This window comes from Barbatula barbatula (genome assembly GCF_947034865.1).
Source record: "Barbatula barbatula genome assembly, chromosome: 2".
NCBI lineage: Eukaryota > Metazoa > Chordata > Actinopteri > Cypriniformes > Nemacheilidae > Barbatula > Barbatula barbatula.
In genome coordinates this window covers 29,014,584-29,041,998 of record NC_136767.1, presented here as the reverse complement: position 1 = coordinate 29,041,998, position 27,415 = coordinate 29,014,584, and the positions used below count along the sequence as shown (strand labels likewise).

The following is a 27,415-nucleotide window of genomic DNA, read 5'->3' as shown; positions in this document are numbered from 1 at the left end:
ACCCTCAAATTCCGGAGTGTCAAATAGTTATATCTCAGCCAAATATTGTCCTTTCCTAACAAACCATACATCCATGGAAAACTTATTCAATAATCTTATTCAGCTAATAAATACTTTTTCAGCTTTCAGATGATGTACTGTATAAATCTCAACTTTGGGTCACAATTGATTGTTTATTAGATTTACGTTGACACGGCCATCACACTATACAAGCAATATGACTTTTTTTTTTTTACTTTTTGTTTGAAAACCAGGAAGTTACATTTAAAGTTTGTTCTTTATTAATAATATTCCAACTTTGTTGAAACTTTTTATTAATGATAGTCAAAAGAGATTACTGAAGTTTGGGCTCATTGGTGTTAAACCTTCTGAGTCCAATCTAATAAACAATCAATTGTTGAGATTTATACAGTACATCATCTGAAAGCTGAACAAGTATTTATTAGCTGAATAAGATTATTGAATAAGTGTTCCATGGATGTATTGTTTGTTAGGATAGGACAATATTTGGCTGAGATATAACTATTTGACACTCGGGAATTTAGCTTTGTATACTGTGCTAGGCTTTAATGGATGCACTTATGTATTTTGTTGCCTAAGTTGTTATAATTGCATCTGTAAGTCGCTTTGGATAAAAGCGTCTGCCAAATGACTAAATGTAAATGTAAATGAGTCTCAACTTGCCACACTTTAAAAAAATGTTGGGTTATTTTCAACAAAGTGGTGGGTCAAAAAGGACGAACCCAACCGTTGGGTTTTGAGTTGACCTAAGATGGGTTGTGTAACCCATTGCTGGGTCAATATAAAAACAATGCTGGGTTGTTTTTACCCAGTGCACTTTTACTGGAAATGTACACAAGTGTAAACAATATTTGTGAGAGATGGAGGAAGAAAGCATTCTGTGCTAGGACAAACATTACTCTGTTTGGTTATTTTCCACCCAGCATTGGGTCAAAAGAAACAAACCCAATCGTTGGGTTGTAAATTATTTTGTGCTAGGTTGTTTTAACCCAAAATGCCGGGTTTTAATTCAATGTTGGGTTAAATATAATATTTTCTGGGTAAATTTAACCTAACGGTTGGCTGTTGAACGGTTATTTTTAACCCAGCATTTTATCGAGTGTTTTCGAGTTTAACCAGTTGCTGGGTTTTAACATATTTAACCCAACAATGAGTTGAAACAACCCATCATTTTAAGCGTATATTAGTAAACAACTTGATTTTAATCTTATGGCTTCAGAGAACAACATGCGCTCCTTCACGCTAAAACGTGCTGGGTTGTTTTTCACCCATGCTGGGTGAAAATTACTCCATGCTGGGTCATTTTTAACCCAGCAGTGTGTGGTGTCCAGTATTTACCCAGCATGGGTCAAAGACAACCCAGCAGAGTGTAAGAGTGTTGTGAATGCTCACGACGTGTGCGCTTTTGTATTTTTTACATGTTAAATATCATATTGGCGTTAGTCATTAAGTTAAATGTTTGTAATGTTTTATAGCTGCATGTTGGATATAAAGGAGCACAGGTATGAGGAAAACTGCTTGTTTTTCAGCCTTCTACCAGAGAGAGAGTAAAGACAAGATTAGGAAGTTACATTAGCATGCGTGTCACACAGTCGCTCTAGTGGCTCTACAAACATGCACAAGGATTTCAGCGTCAGGATAATCTACGGTCTGATGCACATGAGATGAGGTTACTCATCTTTCCCTCTCTGTTTTCTTTTGCTCTGAGTGCAGTAACACGCCACCAAACACTTGCTGCAAAATGCTGGGTTATTTTCAACCAAGTGTTGGGTCAAAAAGGGACGAACCCAACCGTTGGGTTATGAGTTAACCTTTGATGGATTCTGTAACCCATTGTAGGGTCAAATATTCCTTTTTGACCCAATGCTGGGTTGAAAATATCCCAGCATTTTTTTAAAGTGTATCAAAATCTTGATTATTCTGGTCCTGGATGCTGATTGGTCAGTGTTCCAGCCGCTCTGTTGTCATTCACATCAGTTTATTGTATCACTACCGAATTGTGGTGCTCGACATTGGTGGCGTTAAATGCTGTCCATCATTGCTGACATTCAACATCCATCTGACAGCTTGTTTCCTCCAGAGCTCAGTTGAGAAAAGAAAACCCCCTTGCCTGAAATCTCCTGTTTTTAGAGGCGTGATGGTTGTTAAAAGCCTCCAATTTGCGTGTAGAGAGGAACATCACATCACCAGATTGGCTTGATCTTGAGAGATGAGTGCCCGTGTGTATATAATCGGTCAACTTACCTGCATGGCGGAAAACTTTGAAATTCTTCTGGTCCTCTGCGATGTTGCCCCAGAGTGTTTCACTGTTGCATTCAAACAGCGGCAGTTGTTTCAGCCCGCTTGATATCTTCCTCAAAGATGAGGATAATGAAGATAAGGAGCAGAGACTGCCGACAGCAAGTTGTGTTGACGGTAAACCTTCAGACTTTCATACCATCAATTTGTACGGCTGACGCAGAAGTAGATGTATGGCGGAAGCACGTGCGCACCTTGGTCAGCAGAATAGATGCGATTTGAGGTGTTAACATGCCTTCTTATTGTGATTAAATCCGGCATACGCCACCTTCGATTATGAGCTTAATCCCCATATCAAGATCGAATTATTGCATGTTTACATGAGGTAATCGTAAGGTTGCCAAAATCATATTATAATCGCTTTATGCGGGTGCGTGTTAACGTAGTCAATGTTAGCAACTGAGATTTCTGGGGCACCATTGACTACATTTAAATGTTTTTTCTACTATTGTATTCAATGGTGCCCCAGAAATCTCAGTTGCTAACATTCTTCCAAATATAATTCATACAGTTTTGTTAACACTTGACGGTGCAAATCATAACAGAATTTTCATATTTGGGTGAAGTATCCCTATGTGCTCTGCATTTAGACAACTGTCTAAGACAAATGACTTGGATATAAAAGAGTTATCTCATCTGCGATTTTGTCTGTCTTGGGTAAATATCAAGAGACACATAATAATAAATGGTTGGTTGATTTATATATCTGTTTGTATGTCCTTGTCATATTTGATTAAGTCATCAGTTGATAATAATTTTACTTGATTTCTTGTTTGTTTTCTGTGAGACGTCCTCACGCTATGAGGTGTTGTGCTGATGACAGATTACTCCGGTCCCCAGTGAGAAATGTGAGACCTTAAACAGCTTTTAATGAGACCAACCATCTCAATTTGTGGGACAGAATGCCAGTATGTGAGAAAAATGAGAGCAAGAGAGAAAGATGATCCCGTACAAATGTGTCACCTTTGCTGTTAATATGTCTTTGTTTGACATGTCTTGAATGAATGAATGGAAAGAGCACGCTGAAAATTTCACATGAAGCATGTTGGGTAAGAAATAGATGAAGGATCTTTACATAAAGCCTGTCTATGATTGATTCCCATCTGTGGATTATTTTAACGCCGCTCAAGTGCTTTAGGATTACCATCAGCTCTTTAATTCCAGAAGGCGAGAGAAGAGGCGGAAGATTCCGGAAATCTGTGATGTGTAATTAGTCCCCATTGTGCCGAGCTTCTAAATCAGGATAGTATTGTTATTCCACGTGTGGCTCGGGCCTCGGCGTAGCTTTGATGTGCCGTTCGAGCCTATAAACGATTCGCCGTATTCGTATACTGTTCCCACTTTAAAATAGGTGAGATGCTGTTGTCGTGAGCATCTTTTATCGGTCTGAAATCACACGCATTGGTAGAAATTGGAGAAGATGCTGTGTTGTTGTGTCTGGTTTGTTTTATATGCAGTGTTGGGGGAGTTAATTTATAAAATGTTAAATACATTGTCGACTTTTAATTTAATGCACTTCCTTTTCATTTTTAAATGATTCTACCAAGAATTTAATAAACATTACCTGTAAAAGTTACATTAAACTTTAGATGTTTGCTTGTGAGCAGGTCTCACGCGTTCTTTCAGCATGTTTTCATGCATCTACTTCGCTATAAATGACAAGAAATTTATAAAAAAATTTATGCATTTCTGATTTATTTTCAAACATACATGACAATATTTAGATTTTGAGTTCAATATTGTTTTATACAATATTCTAGAAAATATCAAAGATATTGCAATTTAAAAACCACAGAAGTTACAGCTGGGTTATCTAAACTATAACTGTTTTTGGAAATAAAATAAATGTATTACTTAAACTGAAATATGTTGAGGCGCATAGATAATTAAATATGAATAAATAAATAAAAAACTAAACTTAAATAAAACAAATTTAATATACTAAAAATAAATAATAAAATTACAAAAAATGAACCAAATCTTTACTGTAACTCAGGGGTAAAGTCGTGGGTTCCATCCCAGGGGTTTGCACATACTTGGCAACAAATCGTCTGAGAAATCGTCTGTCAAATGCATATATGTAAATGTTCTTGGTCTTGTGGGCGGGGTTTCGGAAGCAGGGGGCGTGTCCAATCCGGTGTCCATGTCTGGAACAGCTGACATTGCTTGCACAATCTTTCATTTGAAGTTGACATTTGGTGAAGATGTTTCTTCTTCTGCATTCATCATGTTTAAATGCACAAATGACAGTGTTTTTAATTAAGCAGAAACGGAAAAGATCGTACAGGCTTGTTTTCTGTGACTCATTCTCACATAACTTTCAGACGCTCGGATAAATCATTCATCAAAACCTCGAGGAACATTAACTGCTTCTGTGGTAGCTGTAAATAAAAAAGTAATTTAATCCTGTTTATCTTCGACTATGTGCTGTAGTCACGACGTTTACAGTTACTGTTTTTTATTGTTTGGTGTAATGAATTACAATAATTCAAATGTATTAAAAATGATTATGAATTTAATTAATTTTAAGTTAAATTTTGTTTAAACGCATGTATAATGTATACTGTATTCATTTAATCATTAAATTGAATCGAGTTTGCATTAGAAATGGGTTCATATGAAAATATATGTATTGAAAATACAAGCTTTATATTCTCCACACTGCGTTCAAGCAGTTACTGTGTTAAAATATATATATATGATGTCGCGGTTTATATAGTTTCTTGACATTTTATCTATGAAGTAATGTTTCAATAAGCTCATTTAAAAACAATGCTGTCAACGTAACACTTAATTAATGACCCTTTATTTGAATTAATTAAATGTATTACGTAATAAAAGATGTTCTGGAATTGACCAATACTGCTGTTTTTAACATTATTTGATGTTTGTCACTAATATGAGGTAGTATGCCATAAATGCAGATGTGTGCTAACGTTTCTGATGTTTTTGTGTTTCAGAAGGCATTCATATCGAACGGGACAGGACATTGAGAACTGTGGCACATGCAGAGACTGCGCCTGTATCATATACAGGTAAGATGCTTTTATTTTACAATACATCCTTCTTAAAACACGAGGAATTAACAGTTGCTTAGGCGTAGCAGGTTAAACCGATGATTCAGCGCTCAGAGCGTTAAAGATGATTCAGGTGGATGTTCTGGAAGTTTTCTGAGATGTAATTGCTTGGGTTATGAAACCTCTCCCACTGCACACTGTCCACCGAAATTAATAACAACAGCACATCTCGACACTTTCTCATCCGTCCCGAGCCAGAATGAAGAATGAAGGTGAGATGAACAGAGACCTGGAGAGACACGCACATGCGTCATATATTGTTTGTTTAAATCAGGAGGGAGGACCTGAGTCACACGGACTGTAATATTTCTGGATTAGCTGTAGAGGTACAAGCTGTTACAGTTTGGCAAGCTAATATGTTTCTCTGTTATCTTAAGTAATATTAAGTTCTCAGTTCAATATGAAGGATCGGTTAGTCAGGTGTTTTTGAAGTGCATCAGTAGAAATAATATAGTCACTAGAATAAAAGAGTTGCTGAAATTGCTGAACTCAGGGTTGAACGTAAAATGGTAAACCTGTGAAGGACGTCTGCGATATATTTCACAAACGTAGTTGTGTTTTGAATAAAGAAAGATTTGTTTGCAGTATGGCATTATATTAGATCATTGCAAACATTTAACATGGTTTAATTGTAGAGATGCACCGATTATTCAGTGAAATCTGAGTTTAGTGGTTATATTAACTGACATTAAATGTCTTTTTTAATGTTAATTCATATAACAACTATTAATCAAACTATTAATTAAGCATCAAATTTGTGATGTTTCTTAACATGTAAAGATACAGAGCATAAATCTATTGCATTTTCCTGTACTCTTTTTAAACTATCGGTCAATACCGATTATCGGCCGATATATCGGTGCATCTTTATTTAATTGTAGTAAAATACATTTGTCATATTGATTACCATTTGTATAATACAGTTTTACTGAAAATACTACGCTAAATATTAACTATAGTTATGGTCAATTTGTGGTCACCATGTTTTTACTATAGTAACCATTCATAAAGGTTTAAGCACAACATTTGAATGATCCTGTGATTAGTTTCAAACATTTAAATCAATGAATTGAAAACTATTAAATGTTCTTTACGTACGATTTGTAGTATTATCTGAACATGTTTTTCATAGCTTTTACTCTGCGGATTTAGTTTGAGAGAAGTTGATGAAATGTTTGGCTTCAGTCTGATTTCAGACTAATCTCTGCAAATCTGGGAATGTTTTGAGACATTGTTAAGATCTCTTCCGAGGTGTGAGAAAAATCTGAGTAGCTGTAGACAAATACATGACAGTCCTTCATCTTACATTAGGGGAGACAAATGTTACTCTTTATTTCGGTCTCTGGTCATTTTGGGTCTAGTCCTCTCATGTTAGGCACGACAGTCGAAGCACATGTGCTAGACTTCAGTCATCTAACAGGACAGGAACGGTCTCTTCTCAGCACCATGATTTCTGGCAGTCCAGAACGGCGACTGTGAGACGGGGATCCGTGTCTGTTAGCTACAAATATCAGAAGAAATCAAACAGATGAGCTAAGGAGAGAGGGACTGGTTGCCAGGTCCATGCTGAGATCTGAGGAACAGAGAGAGAGAGAGAGAGAGAGAGAGAGAGAGAGGTACGAAAAAAGAACACGTCCAAGTCTGAATGCGTCTCCATCTGTGGGTTTGAGTGTTGAGCTGTGATTTAAGAGGAGTCTGAGATGCAGGTATAAGAAGACATATTACAGATGACATGTTTCTCCTTGTAAGTAATAATGCTGTGCGTGATTGTTGTGGTTAGTCTGTCAGTTAAGATCTGTGTCAGGTCCGTTTGGGTTTTTACAGCAGAATGCAGAAAGTCTTCTGAGCAGTAAACAAGTACATTGAGGGAAATTAGGGATGCACCGATACCAGTATCGGTATCGGGCCCGATAGGAAGTACTTGTGTACTCATGTACTCATACTCGTAAAAATTCCCCGATACCAAAGACCTCACGTGACGTAATTGACAGAACGTTCCAGTGCACACTGAGACACCTGCCGTAGCAGACACAATGTCATAGTGTTCACACCTAAATCACGCTATTCGTGTGTAGTTGGACGCTTGAACATTTTGAGTTTACTCGCTTCATTCGCGCGTGGAATTCACTTCATTCGTGTGTGAAATTCGCGTCATGGGAGGGGCTTCTGGCAGGCAGCTCCAGTCTTGTTGCGAAATGGCGGACATGAATTTTGTTGAACAGGTAGCTTCGCATTATGTGCTATGGAAGGCTGAAGATAGACGTAGACTCGTTCGGCGCCGTGTCTGGGTCCATCAGATCCTTCAGAGGCGCAGTCCTTCATTGTTGTTTCATAATCACATCACTACTAGAGCAAGCTCCTGATTGGTTAATGCGGCGCAAATTTTCGCCAAAGTTCAGATTTTTCAACTTCCGATTTTTCAACTCGATTTTTCGCTCAAATCGCGCCTCCTCATTCGTGTGAATCACACCGCAAGTAGGTCTATCGCGTCTTTGCATTGACTTAACATGTAAATCACTCTCTCTTAATGCTTTATTTGCGCTTAGCAGTGTGGAATTATTTCAAAATCAATGATGACGACCCACGCATGGCAATCTGCATGCTTATGTCCTCGGTTTTGCCCTTTGGAGGTTATTGGACACTGTGAAATTTGGGCTTTGAAAATTTTTGATAAGCACATAAGATCGAGTTATTTTTTCATAATATGAGTTGAAGTTGTTAAAAAATAAAGATGCTGATATGTTCATTAGTCTCATTGTGTTGTTCTTAGAAAATTGCCACATACAAAAAAAAACTGTACAACAGGCGTCGGTATCGGCGAGTACCAGGGAAAAAGTATCGCTACTCGTACTCAATCCTTAAAAAGTGGTATCGGTGCATCCCTAAGGGAAATAATGATTTTATCCCCTGCTGATTTTGTAAGTTTGCCTGCTTAGAAAAAAATGAAGGGTCTATCGCAATAGTGAGTGCTTGCTTACTTTTAAAACGCGTCTAAAGACATATCTTTTTAAACAGGCTTTTGTATAACATGTTTTACTGAGACTTATCTGCACTGTACATGTATATGCTGTAGGTTTGTTGTTTGTTTTGTTTTATGTGATCTGTATATTGCTTGTGAGGCGACCTTGGGTGTTTTGAAAGGCGCCATGAAATAAAATGCATTATTATTATTATATCATTTTTATGGTAGGTTTATTTTAACTGATAGAGACCGAAATAAAAAAGGTTATATAAAATTGATAGATTGATTTACATTTCAGTCAGTGAAAAAGTATTTAATCCACCGAGCATAACTTTGTACTTTGTAGCGAAACCCTTGTTGGCAAGCGCAGAGTTTAGACATTTCTGATAGTTGGTCACCAGGTTTGCACATGTGTCAGGATACACGTAAGTCCACTCCTCTGTAAATCTTTAAGGTTTTTCGCTGTCGCTCAGCAAATCTGAGTTTAAGCCTCCTTCACAGATCTTCTATAGGATCTAGAGACTGGCTAGGACATTTAATGCGCTTCTCCTTAAGCCACTCTTTGGTTGTCTTGGCAATATGTTTTGGCTCTTTGTCATGTTAAAGGCCACGACCCATCTTCAGCGATATACGAAGTCAAGGGGAGGGGGTTCTCGTCCAAGATTTGACGGTACATGAAGTCATCCTGTACCCGTAGCAGCGAAAAAGCCATAAAGTTTTATGTTTCCAACACCGTGCTTCTCTGTAGGGATGCTGTTCTTGGGGTAATAGTCAGAATTTCTCTCCCTCCAAAAACAGGAGTCAATTTTGGTCTTTTCTGAATCATTTTGATGTTTCATTGTCCAACTTCAGACGAGCCAGGCGGGCCTTCTTGAGCAGGAGGACCTTGCGGGTGCTTCAGGAATTTATGAATGGTTTTCTTGTTAACTGTGGTCCCAACTGTCTTGAACTCATCAACAAGCTTCTTCCGTGTAGTTCTGGGCTGATCTTTAACCTTTCTCATGATCATCTTTACCCCATTGGGGAAATCTTGCAGGGAGCTACAGACCAAGGGCAAATGATAGTTATTTCTTCTATTTCCAAATAATCGCACCAACAGTTGTCTCCTTCTGACCAAGCTTTTGTCTGTAGGCTATTCAAGGTTTGTGCAGGTCTACAATCTTGCCCCTGACATCCTTTGAAACCTATACGGTCTTGACCATGGTGGATACAGATTCTGTTGGCAGGCATCTTTTATAAACATAACAAGCCAGAATTCTAGCTGGTTGGTAGGGGATCAAATACTTATTTCACTGAATAAAATGCAAATCAATTTATAAACTTTATATACATTTTTCCCCCACATTTTTTGGTTGATATTTGGTGTCTATCAAAATATACCTACCATAAAAATGATAGACCCTTCATTTCTTTGTTAGCAGGCAAACTTACAAACTCAACAAGGGATCGAATAATTATTTTCCTCACTGTACATTTTTCTTTTGGTGATTCTTCCAGTATGACTGATGGTGTGTGAGAATCATAAGATAGAGAGTGAGAAACAAGAGCGGTGTGATACGGTTAATAGAAGGTCTAGTGTGTGAATGTGAGAAAGAAGCAGGAATTTCCTGTACCAGCAGGAAATTGAATCATAATGATGTCTTTTCATGTTGTGTCCTCGCTGACCTGAAGCAGATGAAGAAAATTGTTCAGCGTCAGATAAAAGCTTTTAGCACATTGGACTTTCTCAGTCTCCTGAGGCCAGTCACGTTTCAAGCATTCAGGAGGCTGTTTCTCTGAAGAATTTGCATATGATGTCGGTCTGTGATTGGACGAAGAGAACTTGGATATTTATATGTAGATGCCACATTCAACCATTATAGATTTGTCAACACATCTGCCATTTTTCCACATTTTCCAATATGGTGGATGACTTATGACCCATTCTTTTTTCATAATAAATGTATCATTTATTTTGTAGTTTTATTAAAGATTTTAATTAGCTTCTGTTTACATTAGTAGTATTCATGTTTAATGTTTTATTTACATTTTTTGGAGTATTGTTAATGTGTGCTTTTTTTGTTCCCGTTTTCCAATATTGCGGATGACTTATCACTCAATATTTGTCATGATTAATTCATGATTCATTCTATAAATATTGTGGTTTTCATGTTATACATGATAAACATATATGAACTGTTATATATGAACATCTTTGAAGATTAGCCTGTCAACAGAAGATAATGGCAGTAAAGTCTGTAACAAAATAAAATGATTTTTGTATTGTATTGGGGTTGCTGACACAGGCTTGAATTGTCAAATGCACTTTGGCACAAGTGCAACTCTAGTGTAAAGCCTACAATCTTTTGTTCTACTTTCTTTCATATTCTGTAATTTTCTAACATCCATTTTTCCCGTTTGAAGACTGAGAACGCATAGACTTCATTTATTTAAACCTCACTGTGTTCCCGGAACTGCGGCATTGCTCCAATTCATCTGCCGAGGGGATGGGGTAAAAAAAACATACGCTTCTCCATTTAGGAGTCTATAGGAGTCTCTGTGAGCCCCTGGAGTCTAAAATACAGCAGCCTAATCAGATTCCAGAGAGGACGGAGCAGAGAATTGAACCTTTTCCTACCTCTCATTGTCCAAAGCCTCAGGGAGACGGATCTGTATTAGGAAGCCGGAGAGGCGGGAGGGTTTGACAGACTGCCTAATTTCAGCCGAGCTCCGCTCGCGGCCGGACGCGACAATCTTTTCCCGATTCATCCGCAGTGCTTCATGTGTTGAATCAGAAATGTGTTATTTATCTATAGTAGCCCCCGATAGGCTGGTGACTTAAATGGACATTGAATAACACCGCTGAGGGATCGAGTACTACATTCCAAGCACTTTCAGACTATTTGCAAGAGAAGCTGTTCTGTTCCCTCGGCTTTTAGATTTAGATTTACTCTCAAAGTCCTGTTTTTTATAGATGACTTTAAAAGTCTCATGTATCCTGTACATGAAATGGATGAAACATCAAATAACAATTGACAATAACAAACGCAATCTCATGACAATTTTGTAAGGTGGCTTATTCTTATAAATTTCTACGATCTCAGTTGTATGATTAAGTTGTGTGATCTGCTTTTGCCACAGTGACAAAGTTTTGAAGGTAAAACTTCAGTATTATTTTTATTTTAAGTAATCACACGTTTTTTAATGATTCACTTTGTACAAATTCCTGTTACCCGGTAAAATACTTACAAATTCCAGGTGGACTATTTACATAAATCAATGGTTGTTGAGAAACAAATAGACATGAAAGCATTAAAAGGCTATGTATTTTTTTTTTATTCACATATTGTAACGCAATCCTTCAGCAGTTGCGTCACATCTTTTGATCAATTGTTTGAGCGATACTAAAATGCTGAATCGTAAGAATTCGTACAATCTTATTTGTACGTTTCTGACAGATTTGCTTTCGCTCCAGTGACACAAGGTTAAGGGTAGGATTTTAGTTTGGCTTTTTTCGAATAATCGTACGTTTTTGTGCAATTCATACGAACGAGCCACCTGGCTAATTATAATAGATTTTGTAAGTTTTATTTACATATTGTAACGCAATCCTTTAGAATTTGCGTCACATCTTTTGATCGATTGTTTGAGTGATGCAAACATGTTTCCACTTTAAGTCTCCAGACCCTTTGGTCGTCGTTCTTGTCTCATCTGCTGCTCCTACACAATCTCACAGGAATCCGTAACTTCTTTACAATGCGGCTAATTGGTACGAATTCATAGATTTCTATTCGCACAATTTAGTTTAATTTGCTTTTGCGGCAGTGACGTTAGGTTCAAAGTAAGATTTCAGTATGGCTTTTTTTATTATAATCATGCTGTACGTTTTTGTTGAATTCACATTGTACAAATGTTTACGAATTGGCCACAGATTCCTCTATGATCAGGTTGTCTGCTCTGTCATGCGGTTTTTGAGCTGTATAAACATTGTCAGACGGTTAACACTGGTTTATTTCTGGATGGGTAAGCAGATGAATATACGGCAGATGTTCAAGGACTATGGTATTAACGTAATCGAATGCCATTAAAATAATTTAGTCAATCTGGCTGTCAATTGAAAAGATGGATTAAACCCTCTTTACAACCAGCAATTGTGTTGAGCTAAACTGATGAACCCTGAACATTTCTTGATCAGAATTTATATATTGATTACAAATTCTGTCATTGCCATGTCTTTCTCTCTCTCTCTCTCTCTCTCTCTCTCTCTCTCTCTCTCTCTCTCTCTCTCTGTCTCTCTCTCTCTCTGTCTCTCTCTGTCTCTCTCTCTCTCTCTGTCTCTCTCTCTCTCTGTCTCTCTCTCTCTCTGTCTCTCTCTCTCTGTCTCTCTGTCTCTCTCTCTCTCTCTCTCTCTCTCTCTCTCTCTCTCTCTCTCTCTCCGACTCTCAATTTTCAGTGTAAAGATACTTACTGTAATTTGGTATTATACATAAAATAATAAATGACAAGAAATGAATAATATCAGAATAACAACAAACAAAGAGGTGCTATTAAAATCTCTCTCTGTCTCTCCACGCATGAGTCAGCGGTGCATGTGTGATGTTTGCTGCTGCAGGGCAGAGATGCGCTCACGTCTCGCAGCACAGGAAGCGCGCCGGTGAATCTCAAATGACTGCGACGCTCTCATGACAGTTAAATATTCATGGGCATCTAATATTCGAGAGCTAGTTAAAGTTTAAAACAAGCGATAATGAAGCTGGGTAGGGGAGCGCGTGTTAACAAACCCTATTTAACCTACTGCCCTGATGAGGTCACGGTGTGCTGCTTACTAACTAGAATACAACCTCGACTGGTGACATGCAGGAATATAATACAGATGACGTTTAATCTGAATAAAACACTGTTTGTAAATAAGGTTTAGATGGGAGAAGTGGATGGTATTTGGAAATGATTTGTGTGTGATGGCTCGACTCGTGAATCTTGCATCATTAAACCTGCTGTGTTTACTGGAATCATTGACTAATGGTCTGAAGACAAGCTCTTGATTTATAATAATACCCAGACAACAGAGATTAGTACAAAGTCATTTCTGAAATAGTTTGCTTAATTATTTCACAAAAAGGTTGTGTTATATCAGATAACTGCAATCCTTCGACAGCACTTTTAAATCTTTGTTCTTGTTTATTTAAAGGCCCACTGAAATGCCTTGGAACGCCCTGCAATATTTGATGTCTGGATGTAATTTCAACACTAAAATCTCAGCGAGTGTAAGATATATGTAAAAATGCATTGTTTATAAGAAGGTTAAAGAAACAGTTACCCAAAAATGAAAAATGTCTCACCCTCCAGTTGTTCTAAATCTGAATGAAATAGTTTTGAACACAAAAGGAGATATTTTGAAGAATGCTGGAAAGCAAACAGTTCTGCGGCACTTTTGTCTACCAGGCATCTGATTCGCACCAACAGTGGCCATTTTTAAATCCAGATTAAAAACACACTTGTTTACCCGTGCATTTAGAACCTGACCACTAATCATTTTATATATCAAATCCAATTTTACAAAAGTTTTATTGTCTATTCAATTCTAAAGTTGTATTTGTCATTTTAAATCATTTCCTGTTTAAAGATATTTTATACATTATGTATTATATTTTTTCCTTTGTCAATCATTTTAAGTAAAGCACTTTAAATCACCTTTTGTACTATATAAATAATCTTGCCTTTTCTTGCGGTCAATTTATCATTTTTCCTACTATGGTAGTCAATGGTGCCCCAGATCTGTGTAGTTACAGGCATTCTTCCAAATATCTCTCTCTGTGTTCATCAGAACAAGGGGATATACTGTACAGTTTGTACTCTATAAATATCATTTTGTCTATAGAAACTGCCCAAAATGTATAAAAACAAACGTGTGTGTGAGGGAGAGAGAGCAAACATTTAAGTGTTCTCGGAAAGTGCGAGTGTGAGAATATAAGAGCACATGAGGTGAGATTCAAGCTTTATTCCCAGATGTCTCACACTTCCCAAAAAGTGAACAATTAAAATTCACCCTTTGAGAGAGAAAGTGTGCAGAGATTGCAGCAGGATTTGTGGCGTTGTGCCCGAGTTGACAGATCTCTGCAGCTAACCTCAGCCGGATCTGTGCTTCCGAACAATATTTAGTGCTTAGAGATCTGCAGATGTACATGCATTCAAATGTGTTTATAGAGTAACTATTACAATGTCTTTAAAAGGACATGTCATGCAGTGTGTAATGTTGCCGTGTGTGTAGTAAGCAGTATGCCAAGTTGTAAAGCCGAAAGTGAACGAATCACAAAGTTATTGTCTTGGGGAAAAAAGGAGTCGACTCTGAATCACGCAAACGAGTCGTCTGTCGTTGTAATTTCGGTTCTGGGTATATGGATTATGTCAATTAACGGTGTCGCACACCGTACAAGAAGCGTCGCGTTGAGGGCAGCTCGCTGTAGGATGCGTACAATTTGTCTGTGCAAGATCAAATTCAAAGTTTACTTTTGATGCAAGTTGAACCAATTTAACTTTTTTTCTGTTATTATTTAGCTAATGGGCTCTATATCAAGATTAGAGCCCGACCGATATGGATTTTTGGGGGCCGATGCCGATATTAACTTGAAAAGAGCCGATTTATAAGCCGATATTTTGATTTAGAAAATAAATTGGATATTAGACCCATTTCCTATAAACTGCACTTACACAACATTCAATAGCAAAATATCTGCCTGTTCTAGGTATGTGGGCTGTATAAACCATTTTCCAGAAGGGATGTTAAAAAAAAGCCTTAGATTACAGTCTCAATGACTAAACAATTGCACATCTAAAGTATATATTTTTCAATGATCACAAAACAGTCTGGTTTTAAACATTTAACACTTTTATTTACTTCCAGTTGAAGCTGGTTTTAACAGTGTGTACTGTAAATAAATTATAAGTTAAAGTAAAAGAGCTATACCAAACAAATTCAATATACCACAAAACCATAATAAAATTAAAATAAGTTAAATGTATAGCTACATATACAATAAATAAATATAAAATAAATAAATAATACCAAAATATAATTAAAACAATGTAGAATGTTCTCAATATATACAGCACACAGGCAAGAGGTTTTCCTCCTTCACTACTTTTTACAAATTATACTTTTAGACTTTTACTCTGTCTACCTCTGAACTTTAATATTTGAACAGTGTTTTGAAAAATGTCTTGAACTGGGTGTTTCTTAGTACTGCCAGTTGAGAAGTGGCAGGTTGTAGTACAGGAAGCACAACATCTCTGCCTTGGAACCTGTTAGAGAGCTTGAGTGAAGCATGAGACTCTGTTTCTCATGTTTTATCGGCCGTTATAAACACCGATGCCGATTTAAATGCCATTAGCTCATATCGGCCGATAATATCGGCCGGCCGATATATCGGTCGGGCTCTAATCAAGATGTTAAATCCATTATAGTTTGCTGTAAACTATAACAGTTGGGAAACAAAAAGCATTTTTTCTGTGCACGCTAACTCTTAAAGGTACTGCAGTATAATAAATATATGTTTTAATGCTCATCAAACAACACAAAACGAAGACACACTCACTGCTCCTGACTGATCATCTTTAATAACTTTAATATGCTTTGATCTATATTTCAGTATATTGTGAAGACTATGAAGTGTTATTTTACATTCGACTCATTTATTCAGTTTCTGTACCTAATAACCACAGTTAGACCAACCTGAAACCCCCAAAATACACTGTTAGGTTTATATTGGTTCTAATTGTATTACTATCTGATTGACTATTAATATTAGAGTTGGGCTAATCGTTTTATGGTATCATGATCTTTTTTGTTATTTATTTATTACTTTTTGTGGCGGGCAAGTACAGTTTTTGTCAGGGCCAGTAAAAATGTATAAGCATAATAATCATCATAATCGTGATTATTCCTCAGACTATAATCGTACCAATAAAATGTATAATCGTTGCATCCCTAGTTACGTGTGAGATTTGCATCACTCTAATGCCCGCCTACGTTCCATTTGCGACACTGCATGTGGTAGACCAATCACAGCAGATCAGACCATCTGACCAATCAGATTAGAGTAGGCTGACAGAAAGGAGGGGATTCGACACATGAATCGCAGAACGAATCATTTGAGAGTCAGTCAAGAAGTAAGGTAACTAACTACCTATTGTTATAAAACAAAATAGTTTTTACACCTTGTATGTACGTAAACTTTTTGGACACTCAATACACCAAAGTCGGCCCTTAAAAACTGACCTTTAACTTCACTAACCTGATATTATATTTTAGTGCTGCTATAACCAAAGAAATCTGACGGTCAAGTTTTGCACATACGTTTGTATGTCCTGATCTTTTATGGATTCGTCTTCTCAGCACTTTTGTCTCCAAACCAATGCGAATGAATCTGATTTCTTGGTCTGACCCTTTCTATCGAGACGCTGAAAGATGTTTGCTTGTGCCAATGTGGAGGACAGGAGGGTAAAAGACAGAGGTCACTGATGTGCGTGTCTGGATCATTCTGAAATTCATCCTTCTGACGGAGGGAAACAGCACTGAAAGACGAGAGAGAAATAAAGAAAATCCTCCGCAAGTTAGCCTTCACCCCGAGGAAAGAAGCATCACGGTGTACCTGAAAGACTGTAAAGAGACAGAAAACAGGAAAATAGACTATACATACTGTATGGGAATAGTGGAAAATATATTTTGGGCCAAACATGAATGCCGTTGCTAGCTATTACTTTTTAAAGATGCTTTTCAATTTCATTTGGAGTAACACGCACCGGGGATTTGTGCACTGTGCTTTCAAGAAAATAAACAGGGTGGGTTTGACTTCACTTTGTGTTAAAGCACAACATTGAATTTGCTCTTCATTTAATCTAATTTCTGCCTCTCTGTTTACTGTAAAAGTGTTTTAAGAACACATTTTGAGCGTCTAACACAGTTTTAGAGGTTTGACCTTCAATGGTTCAGACCGAGCTGAAAAACACGAGGGAGAGGTTAATGAGTCACTTTGGATGCGTTTGAAACTCGACTCTGATGCAAGTGGTGCATCCTGTACTTTAATTACTCACCAGAGAGATGTTATTAACTTTGGTTAATGGACAAACTATCTAAATGTTTGTGTGTGCGTGCGTGTTTTAAAACTACTTAAAGAAAGTGGTTTGGATCAGTGTAGTCCGAATCAGTTAATCAAAGTGGATTGGATCACTGTAGTCCGAATCAGTTAATCAAAGTGGATTGATCACTGTAGACCGAATCAGTTAATCAAAGTGGATTGATCACTGTAGACTGTAGTCTGAATCAGTTAATCAAAGTGGATTGATCACTGTAGACTGAATCAGTTAATCAAAGTGGATTGATCACTGTAGTCCGAATCAGTTAATCAAAGTGGATTGATCACTGTAGTCCGAATCAGTTAATCAAAGTGGATTGATCAATGTAGATTGAATCAGTTAATCAAAGTGGATTGATCACTGTAGTCCGAATCAGTTAATCAAAGTGGATTGATCACTGTAGTCCGAATCAGTTAATCAAAGTGGATTGATCACTGTAGACTGAATCAGTTAATCAAAGTGGATTGATCAATGTAGATTGAATCAGTTAATCAAAGTGGATTGGATCACTGTAGACTGAATCAGTTAATCAAAGTGGATTGATCACTGTAGACTGAATCAGTTAATCAAAGTGGATTGATCACTGTATCTGAATCAGTTAATCAAAGTGGATTGATCACTGTATCTGAATCAGTTAATCAAAGTGGATTGATCACTGTAGACTGAATCAGTTAATCAAAGTGGATTGATCACTGTAGACTGAATCAGTTAATCAAAGTGGATTGGATCACTGTAGACTGAATCAGTTAATCAAAGTGGATTGATCACTGTAGACTGAATCAGTTAATCAAAGTGGATTGATCACTGTAGTCTGAATCAGTTAATCAAAGTGGATTGATCACTGTAGACTGAATCAGTTAATCAAAGTGGATTGATCACTGTAGTCTGAATCAGTTAATCAAAGTGGATTGATCACTGTAGTCTGAATCAGTTAATCAAAGTGGATTGGATCACTGTAGACTGAATCAGTTAATCAAAGTGGATTGATCACTGTAGACTGAATCAGTTAATCAAAGTGGATTGATCACTGTAGACTGAATCAGTTAATCAAAGTGGATTGATCACTGTAGTCTGAATCAGTTAATCAAAGTGGATTGATCACTGTAGTCTGAATCAGTTAATCAAAGTGGATTGGATCACTGTAGACTGAATCAGTTAATCAAAGTGGATTGATCACTGTAGACTGAATCAGTTAATCAAAGTGGATTGATCACTGTAGACTGAATCAGTTAATCAAAGTGGATTGATCACTGTAGACTGAATCAGTTAATCAAAGTGGATTGATCACTGTAGTCTGAATCAGTTAATCAAAGTGGATTGATCACTGTAGACTGAATCAGTTAATCAAAGTGGATTGATCACTGTATCTGAATCAGTTAATCAAAGTGGATTGATCACTGTAGTCTGAATCAGTTAATCAAAGTGGATTGATCACTGTAGTCTGAATCAGTTAATCAAAGTGGATTGATCACTGTAGACTGAATCAGTTAATCAAAGTGGATTGATCACTGTAGTCTGAATCAGTTAATCAAAGTGGATTGATCACTGTAGTCTGAATCAGTTAATCAAAGTGGATTGATCACTGTAGACTGAATCAGTTAATCAAAGTGGATTGATCACTGTAGTCTGAATCAGTTAATCAAAGTGGATTGATCACTGTAGACTGTAGTCTGAATCACTGAATCAATAGGGTGTGGATCAATGCATTTCCAATCAGTCTGTTAGTATGTTAGTTAGTATCATGCAAACAATGCAATGACAGCAAAACTTTTCTCACTAAAGAAAAATGAAAAATTATGGCCAATTATATTTTGACACATTTTTTATATTTAAACTATAGCAACATACTACTTGTAACATAACCTTTTATGTTTTAGTAGTTTTTATTTATCTTTTCTTTGTATTGTATATAGTTGTATTGTACATTTGTTTTTCAATATCAGCACGGTCCCTATAAAGAGACACAAGCTAATTCTCTCCTCGCACATGCACATAAACACTTTTAAACATCATTCCATCTTCCTCCGCTTCAGAATGACAAATGGAGAGTCATGTGGAGTTTTTAGTGTGACTGCGGGACACGGTGGATTAACCGCCATGTGACACAGCAATTATGAGTTGTGTTGATGCAGCGATTGATCAAGCCTCATTTCTCCGTCGCCGTTCATCTCATGAACATCCATCTCCCACCACTTCATCTCTATCTCTACATTCTTCCAGTAAGTGTTTACGCAGTGAGAAGCCTTTGATGTCTTGCAAAGTGCTTTCAGAATCAGAACACCTTTCTGCTCTTTGACAGACAGACGGCCTCTTGGATCTCCGGCTCGTGTGCGGACGCACAAAAGAGGTCTATATTGAAACGAGAGCTGCAACCTTGTCGATAAGGTTTTTTTGCAACTTTTGGGCGTCTGGTGAAAAGAGTGGCCGATAAATAGAGGGAAAAGCTTCAAAAATGACTGGCGAAGCAGAGAGAATCACTAATCATTGCTATACGGAGCCTGGAGTCAGCAGCATTATTCCCTCCCTCTGGTATCTCTTTCAGTCCTGAGACGCTGCTGTAGCTTCTGATATCACTCACACACATCCCCATTCACCACATAATGTTCAGTGATGATGAACCAATGTGCCGTCCGTGATGGAAAGCTACGTGTCTTGATAAAACGATACGGCCGGCACACTGAAGCTACTGTTAAAGATATATATATATATATATATATGGTATATACTATATATATGATTAGATTGGCTTCAAAATGCTATAACTCCATTTTCATATTTTTAAAAATCGTGTTTTTTATTGTGGATTCCAATTAATATCAATCAAACTGCAGTGGGTTTGTTTTGATTTAACCCATTAACTAAAGAAATACAGCTAACTAACACAATAAAACACAATACATCAAAACGTAATAAAAAACATGATTTCTGTTGTTATCTCATTTTAGTAACAAGTTTCATTTGTAAGCTGCTTTGAATAATACCATCTGCTAAATGAATAAATGTAAATGTCGTTGCTTGTAATTTGTATAAAGTAGCTGTTTGTATTATTATTATATATATATATATATATATATATATATATATATTAGTATTTTACATAGATTAATTTGTACAGCTGTATTACTATAAAAAACAAATGATGCATGAGTAACAAACTTGAACACCCTACAAGGGTTAACTTTACATAGCAAAGCTATGAATTATGCAAATACCAATCTTTTACTTTTCCTATAGTAAAACCATGGTTCTTTTTGTACCAAGGGATAAGAAACCCCAGGAAACAAAAGAAACCGGAGAGCAGTAAAACTGTATTTGATAAATGTCTTCGGAACCTACGGTGCAGTATTTAGGCTTTTAAACTAAATCCATTTCTCTAAAACCCGTGGTTAGGGAAAACACCTTTGCTCGGTAGAATAAGGGAGAATATACAGCACATTTTTGCCGTTTCGCTATATTCCACCCGCAGGACTCCAAGAGTAATGACTTTGTACGTGCCACGGGGTGAAATATCCCTCAGCTTGCAACCCAATAAAATGTGAAAGTAAATTACATAACGTTTCACGAGCCTGTAGGCATTCTGCACCGTTTAGGAACACGCTTTCTTTCAGGCCTCTTTGCATCTCGGCTTCAGTTTTATCGGCTGTGGAGAGACTGTTTCTGTCGACTCGGTTCGGGTGGGCTGAGAAGAAACCGGGTCTGAGGATGAGTCTGACGGAGTGGTCAATCGCTCCGGAGATCGATGACTTGTGCCGAGACTAACGGAGAAGAAGGACACTTTAAGACAATTAGTGTGAGGGGAAGTAAACGCAGTCAGACTGATGGCTCAATTCAGAAGATGGGAGAGAAGTAAACAGTGATTGGATGATGTTTCTGGACTAAATCACATCCTACGGCTTGTGCGGATTATAGGTTATCGAGGAATCAATGTCAGAAATGGAACATGTTGACACAACCTACAAGCCTTTTGTCAGTCGTCACTTTTGTTTGTGAGGTTGTCATGCGTGTCCAGAATGTCCTGCTTATATTTCTAAAACGTCGAAAAGTTTTCCTTCTCATAAGCTTTTGGACGCTTTTATCCAAAGTGACTTACAATGCATTCAAGCTCTATAGTTTTTATCAGTACGTTAGTTCCCTGAGGATTGAATCCATGTCCTTTGTGTTGCTAGCGCAATGCTCCAGTCGCGTCTCACGAATTATTGAAGTTGCAATTATAACAATTTGTTTTAGTAATATCTGTAACATACAAATGACAAAGACAAAAAGATTTTTTACACTATAGCGAAAAAGAATGAAAAGGCAATTATTCAGGTGAGATGTTCATTTGATTCTCTGTGCTTTATCGTGCTTGTAGATGTCATGTGGTATTTCTTGGAAACGTGATGAGATTAATTTAGTCTAAACAAGACCAACAGATTTTTTTAATGATTTATAAGTTACAAGTTTACAACTTAATAATGTTAATTTTGTCAGTTCTTTTACAACAACTCATCATTATAATAAATAATTTTAACGTATTTCTATCAACTATAAAAATATTAAAGAGGAAGTAGAAATAACTTTAAAAAAACTAAAGTTAACATCTGACTTGTTAATCCAATTTGTTACTTAAAAATTTATAGTAAGTCAGCAAAAATATTTTGTTTGTCCAATAAATTGTCTTTGTCAACCTTCAAATCGGCCTTAAAAACCTTTCTATCTCCATTGGCATTCAACATTCCCTGATCCATTTCTACTTTGGTATTTAATTTTTCTGTTTTTATACGTATTATTGTTTGTTTTGTTTTATTTTAATAGATTTATAAGGGATGCACTTTGGTCAACATCTTAAATGTGCTATATAAATATATATATTTGAATTGTTGTTGATTCATAAGTAACACGCTGTTGGGTCATTCTGTATTTCGCTGTGAATGTTAGTTCGATGCCTTTTGACTTCAAAACACAAAGAAAAGCACGTAAAATAACCCGCATTTGATGTTTCAAATACAGACGACGATAAAGACACGAAGTTACGGATTTTAAACCGTGACCTTCGGCTCTTGCATGAAAGAACTGTATTGCTATGCCAGGCCGGTCTCTTTCACCAGCGTCCCTGCATCATTAACAGGTTTCAAATCGAATGCACACGCTCGCTCATGCGTTCCATCTAACGTGACATCATTATTTCAATATCAAACAATATCATCCTCATCAGAAACAGATTCAATCGGCGGTCGACACCCATCTGGCGCTGATAGCATAATGTGATGGAAACGGATAATAGGTGTGCAGCTCTTCGGGGTGATGGATGTGATGAGATGATGTGTGTGTGTGTGTGTGAAGGTGAAGGCCAGGCCAGTCAATGCTGAAATCCAGTGAACTGATGTGCTTCTGTGTGTGTTTTCAGCTCTCGGTTTAAGCGCTGTTGGCATATTAAAGAGCTTTGCTGAGTAGGACGGATGCAAGAGTAAAATCTGCTCCTCTGTTCTTTGTTCTCTGGTCGCTGTGACCCTCTTTACACAAGAACAAACTCCCAGGGACATAAATATACTGTACCGTACAGAAAGAAAAAAAACGGTTTAATAAAACCAGGAGAAATCCCAGAGGACAAGTTTATTGCTCTTTTGTGGTGCGAGAGACTTAATGTACTGCATAGTTTTGTGTCATTTAAACCGTTTCTCCTAAAACTCCCAGGGAGAAATAAAAATAGACACAAATGTAAAAATGTTCGCTCAGGCTCACGATGCGAAGCAATTCACGATACGATTTATTTGTACAAAACGATTCGAAATGAAAAGATGCCCTTTTATTGTTTCTCAAATGCTGCACATTTCTTATATTTGATGCCAAATCGCAAAACTAAACTGCAATTTTTAAACAAATTCCAAATCAAAGAAAAATGTATAAAAAACAAACTAAGACTTTCTGCTTTTCTTAGCGCTTATGACTTTCATTCATGTAACCGAATACCTTCATAAATATGACCATTATATGGCCTATACGTGACAGCAACATAAACGGTGTAAAAGGAACTAAATGCAGTAAATAACAGAAATACAAAGTAACAGAAGAAATTATGATATGGTCAAAAGAACTGGCATCCTATTTATACTTTTGAAATCTGGCCCTCAAAGAAAAGTCGTTGAGTGTCAGCTATGCAAAAGTCATCAAAGTATTGCTTGGCAAGAACATGACACATTTGATATGCAATTATAGATGAAGTGTATAATCATCCTTGATAGAAGATGGCCATATGCTGTACATCCAGTGAGTTCTCTCTCTCTCTTCATGTAGGGTAAAAACAAAGAGAGAGAGAAATTGCTGAGCGTGTACACCAGCCAAGAAATCTGAGCGCTCCAAATTAGCCGAGGTATAAAGTCATAAAACAAGCCTGACCGTTCCTCCTCACCGCTCAATTTAGCAACATATTCAGTTTTTATTGCAGGTCTTCGCCGGGGCCGCGAGAACCAGAGTTTTACACCCACATATTATATGCTTGCGAGTTATGCGCATTAAATGGATTAAAAACACAATACTTAGGTTGTTACATTCATTTACAATGCGTAGCCATCACCTCTCTGATGGACCGTCACGACTCGTTCCAGCTGTGTCCTCTATAGAAAACACTGTCGACTGTAACAGTGGACTTCTGATAGTTTTGATCTTTCTAACTTTAGTTTCCAGCAAAGCAAAAGTAGATGCTCGTGGTAAACACGGAAATATGTATATATACCGTACGTATATTTTGGATTTTTTTATCTACATTTTAGAATTTGAGTAAACTCATCAGAGCTTTGGATTATCACGATATAATATGCAAATAATATAAATCAAAACTGTAATATTTTAGCATCTCTCTTTATTAGAATTTGCTAAACTGATCTCTTATGATTCAGTTTCTTGAGATCTCACCCTGGTAAGATTGAAGGAGTTCACGGACTATTCAAGGTTCATTATTGTGTCGTCCATTTCTAAAATATTTTAAGTACATTTTTGTTTTCTATCGAAGACATTTGTATGTTGACACAATTGTATTTTTGACTACAAAGGTCACTTCAAACATTTAAGCGTACACCTTGAGATTAAACGATCATTAGAAACATTTCAGTCAGGTGTTTCCAAACCAGTTCTGTATATACCGTACATGTCAAAGCGCCCGCCATTTATAAAAGGTCCACTTTTAAGTTTTCCAATATGCCCCAACATGAGACAGCCTCCGTTTGTAAAACCTGTTGAAATGTAAATTCTTGAAGCATATTTCTAAATCTTTAATGTTATGTAAGCAAACACCTTTATTTTGTTGAGTTTCTCTAGCAATTTTAATGTTCGAGTCTACACAAAACAGCATGTAACATTTGATATTCATATTGTACACGCAGTGTAGCTAGCTACAAGTAGCGGTAGCGCGACAACTTTTAAAACAGTGTAGCTTTTCCAGTAGTTCATTTCTTTATTACGAAAGTAGCGGCGTATCGCAACCAAAAGCTACACTCCGTTCATGCCTTCCGAGTAACGTTGTGTGATGTCGTCTTTTTACTGTATCACATGCTGAAATGGTTCATTATCGCCACGTATTTACTGCTTTTATGCTAAGGACGCAGGCTTCATGAGTGGGTACATTTTTAAAGTTCGATATTAAGTATTAAATATGAATCTTATCGAATACAAATAATAAATAAACAATACTAGGGTAATAGTATTATATTACATTGTTTTAAACTTCTCTATTTAAAACATTAGTCAATTACACGTATTCAGCTGTATCACATCACATAAAAATACTGAGCTATATACTTTATAGTATATACTATAGTAAATAGTAATATATATTACAGCTGTAGAATATAATGGTAATCACACTCTTCACATATAAGTGTCCGGTATTATGAAGCTATAGTACATTTATTTACATTTAGTCATTTAGTAGACGCTTTTATCCAAAGCGACTTACAACTTTATAAATCTTGTAGTATATTTAACATAAACATAACATAACATTTGCTGTGGTAAAGTAAATAACCAGTACTGTATCAAGGAAAGTTAGCTATAATAAATACTATACTCCTGTATTTATTCATGTGTGAATGTACAAACTAAAAGTAGTTTTAAAGCAGCTAGCTACTTTTTTATAGTAACTTTCAGATTGGTAGCTGAGATGTAACTTAACTACTTTTATTGACGAGTAGCTTGTGTCTACAATTTCTTGCTTTCTCGTGTGTTTAGAAACGACTTTTAATGAGTGGACTCTGTTTGTATACACTGTGTATATATATATATATATATAATTGGGTTTACACACGATAAAAATAGATGATTTTTAATAAAAAACACCAAAGATGTGGCTTGAGCTAGTTTTGCATCAGCTCAAGGCAACTTAGCTGTACGGTCTGGTGTGTGTGTGCGTGCGTGTGTGTGTAAGGGGATTACAGGCGTATCACACTTTGATCCCGATTACACTGACTGATCAATACAGGTGTCAGCAGTTCCAATCCCTGCAACCCTGATGGAGTCTCACACACACACACACACACTGCAGCAAAACTTCAATTAATCCCTCTACTGCAAACCACTAACACTAAGCCCAAGGCCAGAAAACCATCTTCTGTGCATGTGTGTGTGAGCGAGCGAGATACCTGAAGACGTGTGAGTCAGGACAGCCTCAGGTCGCCGCTTTTGTGCGGTTTTGCGTGCTGAAAATAAACTCTCAGTAATAATCCCGTCTGTTGAAGTAATCTTGCTCTTCTTGTACTTCATATCGTGAGTTCTTGAGGGCTGGATGTCCATCGGCTGACCATCATTTTCTCCATACAGCGTGCACCTTCTTCACTTCTGTTTCTGGTACGCTCTTAACAATAAAAGTGCTTGAAAGGTTCTTTGTGGCTCTTTATGGTTATGCCAAGAACATTTAACTTCTAATGAAAGATTTCTACGCTAAAGGTTCGACACACGGTAAACATCTTAAGTAAGAAAGGTTCTTCGCTTACTAGTCTCGTATGTTTTCCAAAACAGGGAAGATTCGATGAGAAATATTTGAGTTCATATTGAGATCTTGAATACTATTGACTTTTGATTCCAGACTTGACAAATCTGAGCTCAGTTAGACATCTCTTCTCAAACTCTAAAGATTTCTGACTCTTTCTCATGAGAAATACCCGAAAGGCCGATGAGACTTTTCATTTGCTTTTCATTCAATCCCATTGATGTTGAGGAAGATATTACAGAAATCTCATATCTTTCTTTCTTACGGGATGTAATTGCTGCAAGCCTTGAAGAACTCTTTTTCGCATCTTGATTTTCTAAGAGTGCATGTCAAATATATTTCTGAAAATCTGATGAGATGAGAGAGAATTGTATGGCTGAACCTTGATCTGAATTGTGATCCACTAACTGATAAACACTTTCTCTTTAAGTTTGTGTAAATATAAGATATACGATCTCAGTATATATTGTGTATTTCATGTTAGCGCTTCTCTTCGTCCTCATTGAGCACTTTTAATTCTTCTTCACGTGTGTGTGTGCGCATGTGTTTCCTCGGCTCTGTAAGCGTGCATCCAACAGGCCCTTTTCTTGACGTTTCATTGGGAAGAAATTTATCATTTGCCCTCTTGCCTTCGCTCAATAACTCCAGCAGCTTCATACTCCGCGCACGCACATCCAAATTCCTGCCTTTCATTAACATGTAAAAGCTGAACCGTCTCAAACACACCAGTGCAGAACCAAACACAAATACAAACACATAAACACGGATAACCCATTCACACAACCGCTGTTTTTAAAGCACGATTCTGTTTCTGCTTATCAGTGTGTGTATACCCCGACCTTCCGCTTCACCGCAGACATCCTCTATCTCAGCTCTCCACACCTGCTGCGTGTGTACGTGAAACAGAGAACGCCCATAGTCCATGAGCGCATGATGTCTCTCTGTTCCTCACGCTTGAGGGCAGATCATTCGCCTGAGGACAGCGAT

At 37.1% G+C, this 27,415-nt stretch overlaps 1 protein-coding gene across 6 annotated transcripts in view; it reads left to right on the top strand.

The window, feature by feature from the left end:
- Nucleotides 1-27,415, top strand: part of LOC306908161 (uncharacterized protein) — a 63,504-nt gene that overhangs the window by 27,588 nt on the left and 8,501 nt on the right. For 5 of the 6 annotated variants that reach the window (XR_013787981.1, XM_079480784.1, XM_079480785.1 and 2 more), the window contains one exon: nucleotides 5,280-5,354. Coding sequence is in view for 5 of the 6 variants with exons in the window: in XM_079480784.1 (XP_079336910.1) it covers nucleotides 5,280-5,354 (75 nt within the window). In the remaining variant the exon portion in view is untranslated. The remainder of the gene's footprint in view (nucleotides 1-5,279; nucleotides 5,355-27,415) is intronic. The other variant, XM_079480787.1, reaches the window with a different exon arrangement.